Source organism: Capricornis sumatraensis, chromosome 15 (assembly GCF_032405125.1).
Source record: "Capricornis sumatraensis isolate serow.1 chromosome 15, serow.2, whole genome shotgun sequence".
NCBI lineage: Eukaryota > Metazoa > Chordata > Mammalia > Artiodactyla > Bovidae > Capricornis > Capricornis sumatraensis.
The window spans coordinates 25,895,572-25,914,073 of NC_091083.1; the positions used below are offsets into that span (position 1 = coordinate 25,895,572).

The 18,502-nt window shown below is 37.0% G+C and overlaps 1 protein-coding gene across 1 annotated transcript in view; it reads left to right on the forward strand.

Annotated features, from left to right (window-relative positions):
• The window catches only part of MLLT10 (MLLT10 histone lysine methyltransferase DOT1L cofactor), a 213,962-nt gene that overhangs the window by 46,657 nt on the left and 148,803 nt on the right, over positions 1-18,502 (forward strand). The window contains exon 4 of the mRNA XM_068986710.1: positions 2,543-2,597. Within this exon, the coding sequence (XP_068842811.1) occupies positions 2,543-2,597 (55 nt within the window). The remainder of the gene's footprint in view (positions 1-2,542; positions 2,598-18,502) is intronic.

Sequence of the window (18,502 nt, forward strand, 5' to 3'; positions counted from 1 at the left end):
GCAGAAAGTGAAGAGGAACAGAAAGCCTCTTGATGAAAGTGAAAGAGGAGAGTGAAAAAGTTGGTTTAAAGCTCAACATTCAGAAAACGAAGATCATGGCCTCTGGTCCCATCACTTCATGGGAAATAGATGGGGAAACAGTGGAAACGGTGTCAGACTTCATTTTTGGAGCTCCAAAATCACTGCAGATGGTGACTGCAGCCAGGAAATTAAAAGACGCTTACTCCTTGGAACAGAAGTTATGACCAACCTAGATAGCATGTTGAAAAGGAGACGTTACTTTGCCAACAAAGATCTGTCTAGTCAAGGCTATGGTTTTTCCAGTGGTCATGTATGGATGTGAGAGTTGGACTGTGAAGAAAGCTGAGCGCCAAAGAATTCATGATTTTGAACTGTGATGTTGGAGAAGACTCCTGAGAGTCCCTTGGACTGCAAGGAGATCCAATCAGTCCATTCTAAAGGAGATCAATCCTGGGTGTTCTTTGGAAGGACTGATGCTAAAGCTGGAACTCCAGTACTTTGGCCACCTCATGTGAAGAGTTGACTCATTGGAAAAGACTCTGATGCTGGGAGGGATTGGGGGCAGGAGGAGAAAGGGACGACAGAGATGAGATGGCCGGATGGCATCACCGACTCGATGGACATGAGTTTCGGTGAACTCTGGGAGTTGGTGATGGACAGGGAGGCCTGGTGTGCTGCAATTCATGGGGTCGCAAAGAGTCGGACACAACTGAACAACTTAACTGAACTGAGTGACTAATACTTCCATACTTCCGTATTTTGGGTTATGTTTGGATTTGTTTTTTATGTGTGTTGTCTATTACAGATTGTTGGTTTGCCGTTACCATGAGATTTTGGTATAGTGCTCTGTGTATATATATAGAGGATTGTTTTAAGTTGCTGACCTTTAAAGTTCAGTTCAGTTCAGTTCAGTTCAGTTGCTCAGTCGTGTCCGACTCTTTGTTACCCCATAGACTGTAGCCTACCGGGGTCCTCCCTCCATGGGATTCTCCAGGGAAGAGTACTGGAGTGGGTTGCCATTTCTTTCTCCAGGGGATCTTCCTGACCCAAGGATCGAACCCAGGTCTCCCGCGTTCCAGGCAAACGCTTTCACCCCTATGCCACCAGGGAAGCTGTGTACTGATTTACTGTTTTATCTTGACTTCCTTCTCTTTATTTTCCTTTGTAGCTCATTTATCTTAGGGTATTATATGGTTCTAACTGATAGCTTTTGGTGAATGCTGTTGGATTCGTCATTCCTGAAAATTTAGCTTTAATTTAGAAGAAAAATTTAGAAGAAAATGTAGCTTCAGGATCAGGGACCAGGCTTGACCATTCAGGGCTCTTGTGTAAAAGGACAGAGAAGGCTTCTGACATAGACATTAGAACCAGGTGGAGAGAGCCCTCCTGGCTAGTTTTAGCAAGGGAGGTAGATACTTTTTTGGTTATTACAGTAAATGAAAGAATGTCTCAAGGTTGTAAAGGTCTTACCAGACCCACTCCCACAATTTACATTTTAAGATAACAGGATTAGTCAGATGGTTCTTAAGAAGGAGAAACATGTCCTCAAGCAGGATACTTTGTTGTTACATAATCCTTAGTACTGAGTTTAAGATCAGTTGTTTGTTGTGTAATCATTAGCTCTGGGCTTAAAGGAAAAAAAAAACAACGTTTTATGTGACTAAGACTGAGGAATGTAGGAAATAAAATGTTTGTCCTTTTCTCCTCCTTTCGAGCCACAGAACCCTTTCTCCTCCTTGGGCACCCTGGACTTCTCATCAACCTACCTATGAATTGACTCTCAGAACCTCTTTGGAGAGTAAGGAAGGATACAGATAATAAATAGTTATATATGACTTTATGACTTTTAGGAATGTAAGACAGTGCCACTGAAAACTCTTTAATTATTTTTACAATTATTTCAGTCCTCTTTTCAGTGGGGGAAAAGAAATGGTAATACTGGCTAGGTGTTTATTTCTCGTTTTAAATTGTGGGAGTGGTGAGAGAGGGATCCATAATAACTACTGAGTATCATTGTGCTGTGAATAAAAACAATAATGGGAATAATTAGAGCAGTTCTTGCCTGCCAAAGGCAGGTCAGCACATATGAGATCATAATCTGCTTAAATCTAAAATCTAAATTTGAATTTGCCTCTTTATTTCAGGAGAAACCAGATCCAACTGACTATGTAATAATCCTGGTTGATTCTACTCAGACAGTAAAGGGATAGAGGCAAATATTAAAAACCCTGCCCAAATACTGTGTTTAGAGAATCTTTTTTATTTTTATTAATACAGCAAGATGGAAAAAAGTCTTAACATTTTACTGTTCACTAAATTTTACTTTTTAAAACTTCTTGTCTGGTACTCTGAGGATGATCACTTATCATAGAGAATTACTTGATGAGGATCTTTCTGAAATATTCTTAGTGGCAACTAAGAGAAAATGCCACTACCACATTTTGAATAGTTTTGAAGTTACAGGGAAGATGTTATACTTCGGTAATCTGAAAAATCTCTTTGTTTCCTCCCCTTTTAATAGAGATGTGAACTGTGTCCTCATAAGGATGGAGCTTTAAAAAGAACAGATAATGGCGGTAAGTGCAGAAAATTTTGAAAAAATTTTTACTGAGATCTGGAGTGCAGATGTATTTTTAAATATCTGGTAATTCATTTATATCAAATAGAGATGACCACTCAAATATTTTTCTAACAGTACTGGATGTAATTCATGAATTTTCTTTTTATTGAAACACAACTTTTCTACTTTTTTGTTTTGTGTTTTTAGTGCAGAATGATCCACATACTTCTGATTAAAATCTTGAGTTTTTTTTTTTTTAATGAATACAATTTCTTATATTAGAAATTACTGTTTGGAAAATAAGCCACTTTTTTTTTTCCTTGGTTAGAGATAAAAATCTATTTTTTTAGATTCCTTTTTCCCTTTTTCTCTTAAATTTTGATGTGTTTTCCTAAGGCCCCTTTTGTATTTCTAGTTTTCATTTCCATTTTTAGTACCTTTCCCAAAGAAATCGCATGTTTCTTTATAGCTCAGTACCATTCTTAAATGTGTAGGCATCAATTTATACATCTGTGGCATACTATTAAAATTAAGTAACTGATGAATCTCAAAAAGTAGAGATTAAGCCCCTGTTAGTATGTACTTCCCATTTTGGGCAGGCAACTCTATGAAATGTTTTGGCATAGAGTAGTGTCATGACATGAGTAAATAAAAGGAAAAAATAGTGTTTTTGGATAGCAGTATATCTGTTTAAATTTAATGTTAGACCGTAAGTCACATTATCCAAAATTTTAAATATTAAAAACCCTCCCTCCTACTGCTGTTCACTATCTACACAATTTCTCAGTAAATTTTCCGCCCCCAACATAGTTTCTATTACTATTTTGCATATACCAATAAATATGAGGAGACATATTTTTGTAACTTTAATACAAATGGATTAATAGTATGCAATAGTCTCTTGCATCTTAAGGTTTTTTCCCCAAACAGTTTATCTGCTATCAGTATAGAGCTTTATTTATTACTGCATGTTATGGAATTAGTCACCTGTTGATGGACTTTAATCTTTTGTGTTTATGACTACTGCTTGTAGTATATATGTCATTTTGCTTGTATGCAGTGATATCTGTAGGATTTGATTAATTCTCAGATGTGGAACTGTTGGATCAAAGATATTTTGCAGTTAATTTTGGTAGATATTCCCAAATTATTTTGTTTAGTGGTTGTACCAATTTGTGTTCCCAGCAGTAAGTAATGAATGAAAACCTATGCTTTATGTCTTTGGTAATCCGGTAGGTGAAAGTATCTCAGAGCTTGTATTTTGCATTTCTCTTATTATGACTGAATCTGAGCATCTTTTCATGTTTTTAAGAGCAATTCATGTTGTCCCTTCTATGATCTCTTCATATGCTTTTTCCATTTAGTCGTTGATCTTTTTCTTTTTGATTTGTTGGAGCTTTCATAGGAGCACTTCATATACTAGGCTTTTTCTGTGATTCATTCTTGCTGTTAATCTTTCCTCTTGGGGTTTTTATCTGTACAGAAGGTTTTGATTTTTATTTAGTTGAATTTATTAATCTTATGTGTCATGGCTTCTGATATTTTGAACCATTAGTTAAACAGGCTTTCCCTACTCCAAAGTTATATAGGGAATGCGTTCACATTTTTCTCTTAGTTGGTTTTTTGTTTTTGGCTGCAATGCACAGCATGTGGGATAGTTCTCTGACCAAGGACTGAATCTGTGCCTCTTGTAGTGGAAATGTGGGAGTTCTAACTATTGGACCACCAGGGGAGTACCTTCTCTAGTATTTTTATGACTTTTTTTTTCTTTCTTTCCTTCTTTCTTTCAGTTCATTTTTCCTTATTGATTTGCAGTGCCATCTGTGTTATAGTCTAAATTTGGGGTGTATTTAAAAGATTCTAAATTCTGTTCCAAAATTATTTTGGAGCATGAAATGCATTTTCCTGTAGAAATGCTAATTGTATTTGCAGCGTGGTTAGCAAAATCCCACAATGTGCCTGATATATAGTATTGATGATACTGTTCTTTAATATCTAATACCCATTTTTCCAGGAGCCTGATGAGCTACAGTCCAAGGGGTCAGACACAACCTAGCAACTGACACCCATTTTTAGTGCTGGAAAATTATGTTCCAAGTTTTAGTTTTCTTTCTCTAGTGATCATGATCAGGAATTTCTCAATTTTACTTTTGATTTTCTTCAATGTCAGCTACTCCATAGATCTTTGTTGAAGGTAAGTGTTTTAACATAGATTGGTGTGTGGAAAGTGAGTTATAGGCAAAGGAAGAAGCAAATGATAAAGACCCCAGGTGTATCAGGGATTTGCATTGTAAGGTTTGAATGGTAGACCTTCTGAGAGGTGGAGCTTCTTTTCCCTTTCCCCTGCTTGTCTTTTCCCTCCCTCCCTCCCCTTCTGCCCCCTCCCCCAGTCTTGACACGCCTTCCTTCCCCACCTTCTCCCTTTGCCTTTCTTCTCCCCGCCCCCCCCCCACCCTTTTTTAGTTCAAGACTTGGTCCTGATGATTATCAGGAGCCATTGAAGCTGAGGAATAACATGAGTTTTCTGTTTCAGAAAGATCACTCTGACAGCCTTATGAATGGGTTAGAAGGGTATGAGACCAGACCAGCTATAAAAAAGAAAGATGTAGCTGGATCCTGTGTGCTTTTAACATACTTAAAATCAGTTACATAGGAAGAGAGAGAAAAAAAAAATTGTAGAGGTAATTCAGTCTGCCATTTTATTGACTGAGCTCTAGCCAAACCTATATGGATATCTGTTGTGAATGATTTTAAGGCTTTCCCAACCATCATTGTCAAAGGCAGGAAGTGTACAATTGAGGAGGGCAGGCAGGAGGCAGTGTCAGCTTATCTATATTCTTGAAGAGAAAATTTTAAAATGAGTTGAGGGCCGTTGATAGACACTGTCTGACAGAACAATTAGGAGAATTGGAATACAGCAGGGTTGTATATTCATAACAGTGTACAATATCATGCACTTCCTCTATTGGAGTTAAAAGCTGTTTTTCAAGGATAGTTTTGATTATTCCTATTTTGTGTGAGTTGCTCAGTCATGTCTGACTCTTTGCCGCCCCATGGATTGTAGCCTACCAGGCTCTTTTGTTCACAGGATTTTCTGGGCGAGAATACCGAAGTGGGTTGCTGTTTTCCTTCTCCAGGGGATCTTCCCAGCCCTGGGGTCGAACCTAAGTCTCCCGCATTGCAGGCAGATTCTTTACCATCTGAGGTCGTATTTTGAGGGGCTGTAATTTATACTCTGATGTTAGAATCTATACTCTATAAAGATAGGACTTTGCTTTATTGCAGTGAATCCAAGGGAGAGGTACTGAGGACCTGTTTGAGATAGAAGTAATGGGAGGGTTAAAAATGAGGGAATGGACATGAGAGATACTAAAGTGATGAATTTTTACAGATATATTAAAAATAGTTTTACTGTGGAAAATTTTCAAGCATACGTACAAGTAGAATCTTTACCTTGGTATCTAGCTTTAACAATGACCAAGTCATAGCCAGCTGTTTGCTTTTTACCCTCCCCTATCTGTCTTCTGATGAGTTTAAATTTTGTGAGCATTCTTAACTTAGGTGGATATTTTAAAAGTGCACAATATATCATCACACCTAAAAAGAATTAACAAGGATTTCTTTAATCCGTGATATATGCAGTCATTGTTCAAAATTTCTTGATCGTCTCCTGTTTTCTTTTATACTTGTTGAATCAGGATCTCATAAAGGTCCATAAGCTAGATGCAAATAAGGTACATACATTGCAATATGTGATATTTCTCTTAGGTCTTTCTGTGGTCTCCTTTTCTCCTCTTTGTCAGTTTACTTATGGGAAAAAATACCTAAATCATTTGCCCTGTAGTTTGTCCACAGCATGCTTTGTTGATTAATCTTAGATGAGTGTGTGTTGTGTGTGTGTGTGTGTGTGTGTGTGTGTTTTAACATGTCACTTTGTTCCATGTATTTTCTGTGCATTAGTAGACTAAAGTGGACATTGGAATTACGTAGTTATAAACCAAGTAATGTCAAGGATTGCCTGAGCCATCAGGTAAGAGAGAGAAGCATGTTGATTTTGGACTTCTAGCCTCCAGAACTGAGAGTGTGAGAGAATATATTTCTTTTTTGTTTAGCTACCTAATTTGTTGAAATTTTTATTACTGCCCTAGGACACTGGTACACTTGTGTTGAGAATATTTGCATTTATATTCATACAGTGTATTGGGCTGTTACTTTATTTTCTTATGCTTTTTTGTCTGACCGTGGGGCATTTGATATCATACTGGCCTCATAGAATGAGCTAGGAAGTGTTGCCTCTTCAAGTTTTTCAGAAGTTTGAGAAGGATTTGTGTTTATATTTCTTTAAATGTTTGGTGGTATTCAATTATGAAGGCATCTGGTACAGGGCTTTTCCTTGTTGGGAGGTTTTTCCTTGTTAATTGAGTCAATCTCTTGTTCTAGATCTATTTAGATTTTCTTTCTTGAGTCATTTTTGTTCGTTTGCATTTTCCTAGGAATTTGTCCGTTTCCTGTAGGTTAACTAATTTGTTGGTGTACATTTGTTGATGGTATTCTCTTTTAATTCTTATTTTTGTTAAGGTCAGCAATAATGTTCCCACTCATTTCTGAATTTAGTCGTTTGTCTTTCTTTTCCTAGTCAGTCTGAAAGTTTGTCAGTTTTGTTGATATTTCAAAGAACTTTCATTTTGTTGATTGTTCCTGTTATTTTTCTCTTTTCTATTTTATCTCTAGTCTTTACACTTTTTTCCTGCTGGTTTGGGGCTTAGTTTGCTCTTTTTCTAGCTCCTTAAGGTAGGTATATAATTAGAAACCCTGTATTATTACTATTTTTATGTATAGCACAGGGAACTATATTATCTTGTAATAAACTAAGAAAAGAAACTGAAAAACAATATATACATATACATATCTATGTGTGTGTATATATATATAAACATATATGTCTGAATCACTTTGCTGTACACCAGAAACTAAGACAGCATTGTAAATCAATGATACATCAATTAAAAAAAAGAAAGAGATCCTGTATATATTTAAACTGTCACTCCCGTCACTGCACTTCACCCCACTCAAGCATCTTCTTTGCAACATAGACATTAGCAGGTATGAATTTAACTGCATTGTTGCTTTCTATGTATCACATGAAATTTCGTATGTCATTTATATGTTTTCCATTTGTCTTAAAGTATGTTCCAGTTTCCATCATGATTTCTTCTTTGGCTCTTTGGTTATTTAAGAGAATATTGTGTAATTTACATATATTTGTAGATTTTCCAGTTTTCCTTCTTTTTTTATTTTTATTTTCATTCTACTGTGGATTGGTAAGATCTGATTTCAGATCTTTTAAAATTTATTGACACTTGTTTTGTGACCAACACTGTTGCCAGTCTTGGAGACCATTTGTGGGTGTTTGAGGAGAGTTCCAGAAAAATATCTATTCCTGCTTTATTGACTGTGCCAAAGCCTTTGACTGTATGGATCACAATAAACTGTGGAAAAGTCTAAAAGAGATGGGAATACCAGACCAGTTGACCTGCCTCTTGAGAAATCTGTATGCAGGTCAGGAAGCAACAGTTAGAACTGGACATGGAACAACAGACTGGTTCCATATAGGAAAAGGAGTACGTCAAGGCTATATATTGTCACCCTGCTTATTTAACTTCTATACAGAGTACATCATGAGAAACACGGGGCTGGAAGAAGCACAAGCTGGAATCAAGATTGCCGGGAGAAATATCAATAACCTCAGATATGCAGATGACACCACCCTTATGGCAGAAAGTGAAGAGGAACTAAAAGCTTCTTGATGAAAGTGAAAGAGGAGAGTGAAAAAGTTGGCTTAAAGCTCAACATTCAGAAAATGAAGATCATGGCATCTGGTCCCATCACTTCATGGGAATTAGATGGGGAAACAGTGGAAACAGTGTCAGACTTTTATTTTTGGGCTCCACAATCACTGCAGATGGTGACTGCAGCCATGAAATTAAGACGCTTACTCCTTGGAAGAGAAGTTATGACCAACCTAGATAGCATATTGAAAAGCAGAGACATTACTTTGCCAACAAAGGTCCGTCTAGTCAAGGCTATGGTTTTTCCAGTAGTCATGTATGGGTGTGAGAGTTGGATTCTGAAGAAAGTTGAGCGCCGAATAATTGATGCTTGTGAACTGTGGTGTTGGAGAAGACTCTTGAGAGTCCCTTGGACTGCAAGGAGATCCAACCAGTCCGTTCTGAAAGAGATCAGCCCTGGGATTTCTTTGGAAGGAATGATGCTAAAGCTGAAATTCCAGTACTTTGGCCACCTCATGCGAAGAGTTGACTCATTGGAAAAGACTCTGATGCTGGGAAGGATTGGGGGCAGGAGGAGAAGGGGACGACAGAGGATGAGATGGCTGGATGGCATCACCGACTCGATGGATGTAAGTTTGAGTGAACTCTGGGAGTTGGTGATGGACAGGGAGGCTTGGTGTGCTGCTTTTCATGGGGTTGCAAAGAGTCGGACATGACTGAGCAACTGAACTGAGAAGAATGTGTATTTTGCTGATTTTAGTGCGGTTTTCTGTATACGTATATTGAGCCTAGATAGGTTGTAGTAACTCTTCTATTTCTTTAGTGGTTTTCTAAGTTCTACCCATTATTGAAACTTGAATAAAGAACAGCCTGTTTCTCCTTCAGTTCCCCCCCTACCCCCACAACCCCCCACCCCCACCCCCGCTGCCCCTGCCAGTGTATTTTGGAGCTCTGCTGTTTGGAGCATGTATGTTTATAATTGTTTTTTATGTTCTTGGTGTTTTGACCTGCTTTTCAGTATATAATGTTCGTCTTTCTTTCTTGTATCAGATTTTGACTCTTACTTTCTTTCCCATGTATATTTTTTTAAATGGTTATCCTGGGGATTACAGTTAACCTCTTAAATTTAAAACATACTTCATCCAGGTTAAAGGATACAAGAGCAAATGCCTAAGTCAGTCCTCCTTTCTTAGTTCTGTTAAAACTTAAAACCATAGTTCTTTGAGGACAAGCTCTGCTTCACCTCTTCAGGAACCAGGGGCCAGAGTTTGGCACTAGGAACATGGGATGCTGTCTTCAAGACCATTGTCACGCTGGGAAGTGGTAGAGCCTAGGCAACTGAAAATGACACAGAACTCTTAGAGTTTTTAAGTTGCCTCTTTGTTGTTTACTTGGTGCTGTAAACTGTTGACTGTCTTCCAGAGTAGAGTTCTGACCAAATTGGTTTTGACATTTTATGCTCCATTTTCTGGTGTATCTGTAAGATCACAGGCTCTTGGACATGTCATCAGTCCAGATGCTTCATTTTTGACCTTTATTTACCAGTTTTTAAGAGACATGTATATTATTTAGTTGTCAGTAACAGAAATAGATCTGGATATCTGAAGCAAAAAGAATAAATGAAAAGATATAACTCACAGACTTGGAGGAAAAAATGAATGCTTGAGTGCTTGCATTTTGGAGTTATTAGAATGAGAAATAAATAGAATCTCCTAAAGCATGGTATTCTAGTGAGAAGAGGGAATGGATACTGAACAAGCTTAAATCATGGCTGTCTAACAGTAATACTGTATAACTTAATGGATGTGGCTGAGATGAGGGAAGGGAGTTGCTCAGATTTCTTTGTGGACAGCAGAATATCGATGGTCTTTTACTGAGTTAGAAAGTGTTGGTTAGAGAGTTGTTTTGGAAGTAGAGATCAATGCTGAGACACTCTTTTTATGTGTTGAATTTAAGATGATGGTGAGATTGCTAAATAATGTATATGTTGGTAGGAAATTGAATATAATTATCAGCTTTTAGCTCTTACCATTCCTGCTTCTTTACCATGTAGTTTCCTTCCTGGGGAGGTTACCACATTCTTGTTATCTGTCTGGAGCTATTTTATGCATACATAAACACTTTTTACACAAATGTAGAATATAGTGTTTTATGAATTGCTTCTTCATTAATAATGTACCTTGGAAATCACTGCACAATAAGCAGTAAAAAACTCTCTCATATACATCTGTATGTTATTTAATTATAAAAATGAACTGTAATTTATTTAACCATTTAACCATAATAACATTTAGTTATTATTAGTCTTTTTTAAAAAACAAGACTGCAGTGAATAACCATATACAATGTAATCATAGATATGTGGGTGATTTGCTGTAGGCAAAAATTCCTGGAAGTGGAGTTGCTGGGTCAGAGGGTATGTGCATCTGAAATTTTAGTGGATTTTGCCATATCCCCTCTATTGAGATGTACTAATTCACATTACATGAGAAGAGACTGTTTTTGACATGGTTTCCTCGACACAGTTGCATGACTACCTGAGTCAGTTTCAGTTTGGGATCGTTGATCAGATTCACAAGTCACAATTGACTTATCCAGCACCAAATACACCTATGAAGGAAAAGCATATACAATTACAATACAGAGGCCTCCAAACTCTGATGCAGGTTTTGATGTTGCCAGCATTTTGATTGTAAGGTTGACATGCATGTACAGGTAACATTAGCACACATTTTAGCCTCTATATTTGTAAGTGGCTAGCTCTTTTATTTTTAATATAGCTGTAGACCATAAATTATAAGTCATACAATATATATTCCTGACAGCCAAGTACAGCAGGCTAGTTATTCTGGGGTTAGTTATTAGTACGTGGCAGACCCTATACGACCGCCATCTATCTTCAGGGTTGATGTTGCAAGAACAATCAAGATATTTTCCTCAAGAGCCTAAAAGAGGGATTCAGAATATAGCTTTTAACCCTTTCCATCTATCAGTATTAAGAATATTTTAATATTTTTCTCTCTGGTGGGTAAAAATAAACATAGCCTTAATCTGCATTTCTGTTATTATGAGAGAAGTTGAACACCTTTTCATATGCTTAAAAACTATTTTTATTTTCTTTATGTGAAGTTTTCATTCATATTTTAAACTCATTTTCCTTTTGATACATTCCTCATGGTACATTTGTTGATAGTTATGTAAGAGCTCTTAATGTATTAGGGAAATTAGCCCTTTGGAGTATTACAGGGTTTTTTCCTTCTAAACGCTGGTTTGTGTTTTCATTTTGTTTTTTGGCCATACAGAAATAAGTGATCATGTTATTATCATTCAAAAGAATTCTCCTGTGGTAGCATACTGGAAGGGGTATTTTCTATACCAAGATAATTTCACACTTTGGATAGGCTTTTTCTAGTATGTGGCTTATAATTTTTTTAGATTAATGATCCATCCAGAATTTATTGTAATGTGAGCTATGAGGTATGGAGCTATTTTTCACCTAGGTGACTATCCATTTGTTCCAAATACATGTTTTGAATAATCTGATTTCCCCTTTTGACACTTTTTAAAAATACAAAGTTCACATGTGATTTGGCTTCATTTCTGGACTCATTTTGTTTAGTGATGTGTCTTTTTGTGGCCGGTACTACACTGTTTTAATTGTCCCAATTTCATGTCTTGCAGAGATAGCCCTTCCTCATTATTTTCCTCTCTTCCATTTTTCCTTCTGCTCTCCCACTTTTTTTTGTCTTTAAAAAAAATTCTTTTTAATTTTTAAAGAGTACTAATGGTGTTTTTGGCTCTACTTGTTTTTCTCTAAGCATTTTTAAAGTCAGCTTGTTTAATTTGTTTTAATTAATTTAATGTTTTGGAATACTTTTAGATTTACTGAAAAGTTGCAAAGGTAGTACAGAGAGTTCCTGTATACCCTTTATCCAGTTTCTTCATTATTAACTTTGTACAGTAACATGATATATCTGTGAAAACTAAGAGACAGTTGTATGTTACTATTAAACGGATGTTATACTTTAAATTTTTTTTTCATCTTTTTTTGTTGTTGTTGTTAATGTTCTTTTGCATTTAGTTTCCATGTCTCTTGGTCTCCTGTGGTCTGTAACAGTTTGTCAGTTTTTTGACAGTCTTGAATACTGGCCAGGTACCTGTTGAATGTCCCCTAATCTGGGCTCCTCTGATGTTTTTCTCCTAATGAGATTGGGTGTATGGGTTTGAGGAAAGAATTCCACAAAAGTTAAGTCCTCTTCTCATCATGTCAGGGGGTACAAATAAACATGTGACATTACAGATACAAAAGTGTTCAACATTACTAATCACTGTAGAAATGCAGGTGAAAAATCACAATGAGGTCACAGCATACCTTTGGAATGGTTCCTATTTAAAAAAAACCCACAAAATTACAAGTGTTAGTGAGGCTGTGGCGAAATTGGAACCCTTGTGCACTGTTAGTGGGATTATAAAGTGTCATAGCTGCTATGGAAAACAGTATGGAGGCCCTTCAAAAAATTTAAGAAGATTACTATAAAAAACACTTCCAGTGGATATATCTGGAAGCAGAGTCTCTGAGAGATATTTGTACACTCATGGTCATAGAAGAGCTATTCATAATAGTCCAGAAGTATAAGCAACTCAAATGTCTATCAGAGGCTGAATGGATAAACAAGATGTGTTATATACATAAAGTGAAAGTGAAAGTGAAGTCGCTCAGTTGTGTCTGACTCTTTGCGACCCCATGGATGGTAACCTACCAGGCTCCGTGGTCCACGGGATTTTCCAGGCAAGAATACTGGAGTGGGCTGCCATTTCCTTCTCCAGGGGATCTTCCCAACCCAGGGATCGAACCCACGTCTCCTGCATTGCAGACAGACGCTTCACCGTCTGAGCCACTAGGGAAGCCCTATGTACTTGAAAACATTGTCAGTGTATTGAAGTTTGTTAATGTGCTTTTAAAATATTAAAATCTGTATGCTCTTATTTTTTATAAAGATTTATTTATTTATTTTTGGTTGCACTGGGTCTTTGTTGCTGCATGTGGGTTTTCTCTGGTTGCGGCAAGCAGGGGCTACTCTTCATTGAGGGTTTTGGGCTTCCTGTTGTGGAGGCTGCTCTTGTTGGGCTACATGGGCTCTAGGGGCGCACAGGCTTCAGTAGTTGCGGTGTGTGGGCTCAGCAGTTGTGGCCCACAGGCTTAGTTGCTCCACAGATGTGCAGTCTTCCTGGACCAGGGATCAAACCCCCATCCTCTACATTGGCAGGCGGATTCTTTACCACTGAGCCACCAGGGAGGCCCTGAAAATTTTAGTTTTTAAAAATAATTTCATTTATTTATTATTTTTGGCTGTGCTCAGTCTTTGTTGATGCAGTAGCTTTTCGCTAGTTGTGACAGGCAGGGGCTACTCTTGTTGTTGTGTGGGGTTCTCATTGTGGTGGCTTCTCTTGTGGAACACTGGCTCCAGGGTAAGAGAACTTCAGTAGTTGTAACTCTTGGGCTCAAGAGCACCGGCTGTAAGCCTGTGAGTGAGTTGTGGCTTACTGGCTTAGTTGCTCCGAGGCATGTGGGATCTTCCCAGATCAGACACAGATCAGTCCTGTGTCTCCTGGGTTGGTGGGCAGATTTTTTACCACTGAGCCACTAGGGAAGCCCAAAATTTTATTTTTGGAGAGTAAATATGTATAGTATTTTTTATTAGCCTGTTACTATTTTTTGGATCAGTAGTGTGTCAGTAGTGATAAGCCCTTTTTTTATTCTTAATATTGGTGATTTGTGGTCTCTGCTTTTTGTTTTGTTTTACTTTGTTGTTTTGGTTTTTGGAGTTTGATGTTTGGTTTCATTTTTCTTTAACAAGTGTACCTGGAATTTGTCACTTTGTTCACCTTTTTAAAGAAATAAACTGACTTTAATTTTTAAAGTTATCTGCCCATTTTCTGTATTTTACTGATTTCTCCTTTAATTTTTATGATTTCCTTATTTCTACATACTTTGTATGTATTTAGCTCTAATGTTTTAACTTCTTCACGGCGTCACCTTAGGTCTTTGGTTTTAGATCTTCTTTTCGAGTTCAGTTCAGTTCGGTCCAGTCGCTCAGGTGTGTCCAACTCTTTGGAGCCCTATGGACTGCAGCACACCAGGTTTCCCTGTCCATCACCAACTCCCAGAGCTTACTCAAACTCATGGCCATCGAGTTGGTGATGCCATCCAACCATCTCATCCTCTGTCATCCCCTTCTCCCTCCTGCACTTTCCCAGCATCAGGGTCTTTTCCATTGAGTCAGTTCTTTACATCAGGTGGCCAAAGTATTGGAGTTTCAGCTTCAGCGTCAGTTGTTCTAGTGAATATTCAGGACTGATTTGCTTTAGGATGGACTGGTTGGATCTTCTTGCAGTCCCAGGGGCTCTCAAGAATCTTTTCCAACACCAAAGTTCAAAAACATCAGTCTTCAGCATTCAGCTTTCTTTATGGTCCAACTTTCACATCCATGCATGACTACTGGAAAAATGATAGCTTTGACTGTATGGACCTTTGTTGGCAAAGTAATGTCTGCTTTTTAATGTGTTGTCTGGGTTGGTCGTAGCTTTTCTTCCAAGGAGCAAGCGTCTTTTAATTTCATGGCCGCAGTCACCATCTGCAGTGATTTTAGAGCCCCCCAAAATAAAGTCTCTCACTGTTTCCATTGTTTACCCATCTATGTGCCATGAAGTTTTAGTAAAAGTATATGTTTTCTAGCAAAAATATGTAAAGCTTCAAGTTTCTCTCCTAACATTTTTACTGCATTCCACAGAATTTGATAGGTTGTTTATTTGTTGTTAGGTCAAAATGTTGCCCAAATTTCTCCTGCTTTTCTCTTTTACCCCCCAAATTTAGAAGTCTGTTATTTATTTGCCAGTTACATTGCTAGATAGGTAATTGTTGATTGCTAATTTAATTTCTTTATCGTTGGCCATTCCACTCTGGATGATTTTAGTCCTTTAAAGTCCACTAAGACTTATCTCAAGGCCCAGCATATTTATTATCTGTGTTGGTGAATGTGTCATATGTATTTGGAAAGCAATGTATATTCTACTGTTGAATGAATATAGTGTTGTAGTCAGTTAGATCAAGACAGTTTGTATTGTTAAGCTCTTTTGTGTCTTTATTGATTTTATTTTTTGGGGGGTGAATCTAGTTTATCTATTAATTGCCGAAAATCATATGTTAAAAATCTATTAAGGTTGGAACATTGTCAAGTGTTCCAATCCTGTCAAGTGTTGCTTCATATATTTTAAGGCTAGGTACATATACTTTCCTAATTGTTATGTCTTTTTATTGATACTCCTTTATTGTTACAAAATGTCCTTTTATATCTATGGAGTGTTTATTTTGTAGTATATATCTGATATCAGAAGAGTCACTCCTGCCTTTATATTCTTATTATTAGCAGGATATATCATTTCCCATTGATTGGCTTTTATTTCTTTTAAACTTAACAGAGTTTTTTAATTTATTAAGTGTTTCTCTTTTTTTTTTTTGGCTTGCTGTTGTTTAGTTGCAAAGTTATATCCAGCTCTTTGCAACCCATGGACTATAGTCCTCTGGCCATGATATTTCCCTGGCAAGAATACTGGAGTGGTTTGCCGTTTCTTGCTGCAGGGAATATTCCTGACCCAGGAACTGAACCCATGTCTCCTTGCATCTCCTGCATTGGCAGGAGAATTCTTTACCACTGGGCTACCTAGGAAGCCCCAAAATGTTTCTCTTATAGGCAGCATATAGTTTGGTCATTTTTTAAAAAGACTACTCTGTCCCTCTCAATCTTTAATCTACCTTGTCTCATTAACTATTTTGTATAAATGATTTAACATTTAATACAAATTAAAATTTGAATTGAGATCTGTTTTTTAATATTAATATTTTACTTTGTTTTCCTTTTGAACCTTTTATTTTATATTGAAGTATAGCCAATTAACAAGTTGTGATACTTTCAGGTGATCAGCAGAGGGACTCAAGCATACATGTACATGTTGGATTGAGATCTATTTTGAGATTTATTCTTTTAGAAAAGCTTTATTCAGATATGATTGACTTTGAAATATATGACATCTACTAATGTATATACATGAAACCATTAACACAGTCAAGTCAGTGAACATATCCATCATTCCTAAAACTTTCCTTATATATCTTTATAGTATATCTGAGTTACCTGTTCCTCTTTGCAGCCTCTCCCAGGTCACCAGTGGTTTGCTTTCTATTACTGTAGATTAATTTATGTTTTCTAGAGTTTTCTACAAATGGAGTCTATATTTGTGTCTAGAGATACAAATATGTATATAATATACATGCAAACTTTTTGTCTGGTTTATTTCCATCATTGTAAGTATTTTGAGGTAATTCTTCTTGTTACGTGTATCAACATTTCATTTCCTTTGTTGTTCACTATTATTCCTTTGTATGGTTATAGCAGTTTATTAACCTGCTGACAGATTGTTTTTAGTTTTCAGCTATTAAAAATGAAGCTTTTAACATCTGAGTGCATGTGTGACCATAGGCCTTCATTTACCTTGGGTAAATAGGAATGAAATGGCTAGTTTTTAGTAAGTGCATGCTTAATTGTTACAGGAACTGACAAACTGTTTTCTAAAGTGGTTGTAACATTTTACATTCCCATCAGGAGCATTTGAGAGTTCCAGTTGCTTTATATCCTCTTCAACACTTGGTATAGTCAGGGTTTGTTTTTGTTTCAAGTTGCCATTAAAGAAGAATAGCTTTGTGGGGGTTTGTTTGAGATGACTTTTGTCTCATTGGATAAGATATTGGATATAGTGTTAAACAGTAAATCTTTGTTTCTTTTCTATTTTATGTAGTAATGCATATCTATTAATCCCATACTTCTAATTTATCTCTCTCCTCTTTGAGCTCTGTGGTAATCATGTTTGTTTTCTATGTCTGCAATATCCTTGTAGTTTTAATTTGCATTTCCTTAATGAATAATACTTTTGATCTCCTTTTCATGTGCTTATTTGCCATTCTGGCATCTTTGGTAATGTATGTATTCAAATCTTTTGCCTCTTAAAAAATTTCAGTTGTTTTGTATTGTTGATTTTTAAAATATAACAACTTTATTCACATAGTATACAATCGAACCATTTAAAGCATGTAATTCAATGGTTTTTACAGTATTCAAAGACTTGTGCATCCATCATGACAATTAGAATTTTTATCAGTCCAGAAATATGCACTGTAATCTTTAGCATTCACGTCTCATTTGCTCTCAGCACCTTCAACCTGGACAGCTGTTAGCCTACTCTTTGTCCAGATATACTGTATAGTTGGTACTCCAAATATATACGTGATTCCTCTATATCCAAGGTTCTACATCCATGGATTCAAACAACTCTGGATCATGTAGGACTGTAGTAGTATTTACTATGGAAAACTTACGTATAAGTGGACCTGCGTTGTTCAAACTTGTGTTTTTCAAGGGCTAGCTGTATGTCCTTGCTGCTTTCCATGAGGATTACAGTTATCCTAAATTTATTATAATACCTTTGTTTGAATTGATACCAACTTAGCTTCAATAGCATGCAAAGATTCTGCTTTTATACATCTAGACCTCCCAACCTTTCTGTTGTTTTTTCAAAATTTGTGTCATGCATTTATCTTTTAAACTATTTTGTTCAGTTGCTCAGTTGTGTCCGACTCTTCTGACCGCTCTGGACTGCAGCATGCCAGCTTTCCTGTCCTTTACCAACTCTTGGAGCCTGCTCAAACTCATGTTCATTGAGTTGGTGATGCCATCCAACCATCTCGTCCTCTGTCTTCCCCTCTCCTCCTGCCTTCAGTCTTTCCCAACATCTGTCTTTCCCAGTGAGTTGGCTCTTCACATGTGGCCAAAGTGTTGGAGCTTCAGCTTCAGTATCAGTCCTTCCAATGGATAGTCAGGGTTTATTTCCTTTAGGATTGACTAGTTTGATCTCCTTGCAGTCCCAGGGGCTCTCAAGAGTCTTCTCCATCACCACAGTTCAAAAGCATCAATTCTTCAGTGCTCAACTTTCTTTATAGTCCAGCTCTCACACTCGTACATGACTACTGGAAAAACCATAGCTTTGACTGTATGGACCTTTGTTGGCAAAGTAATGTCTC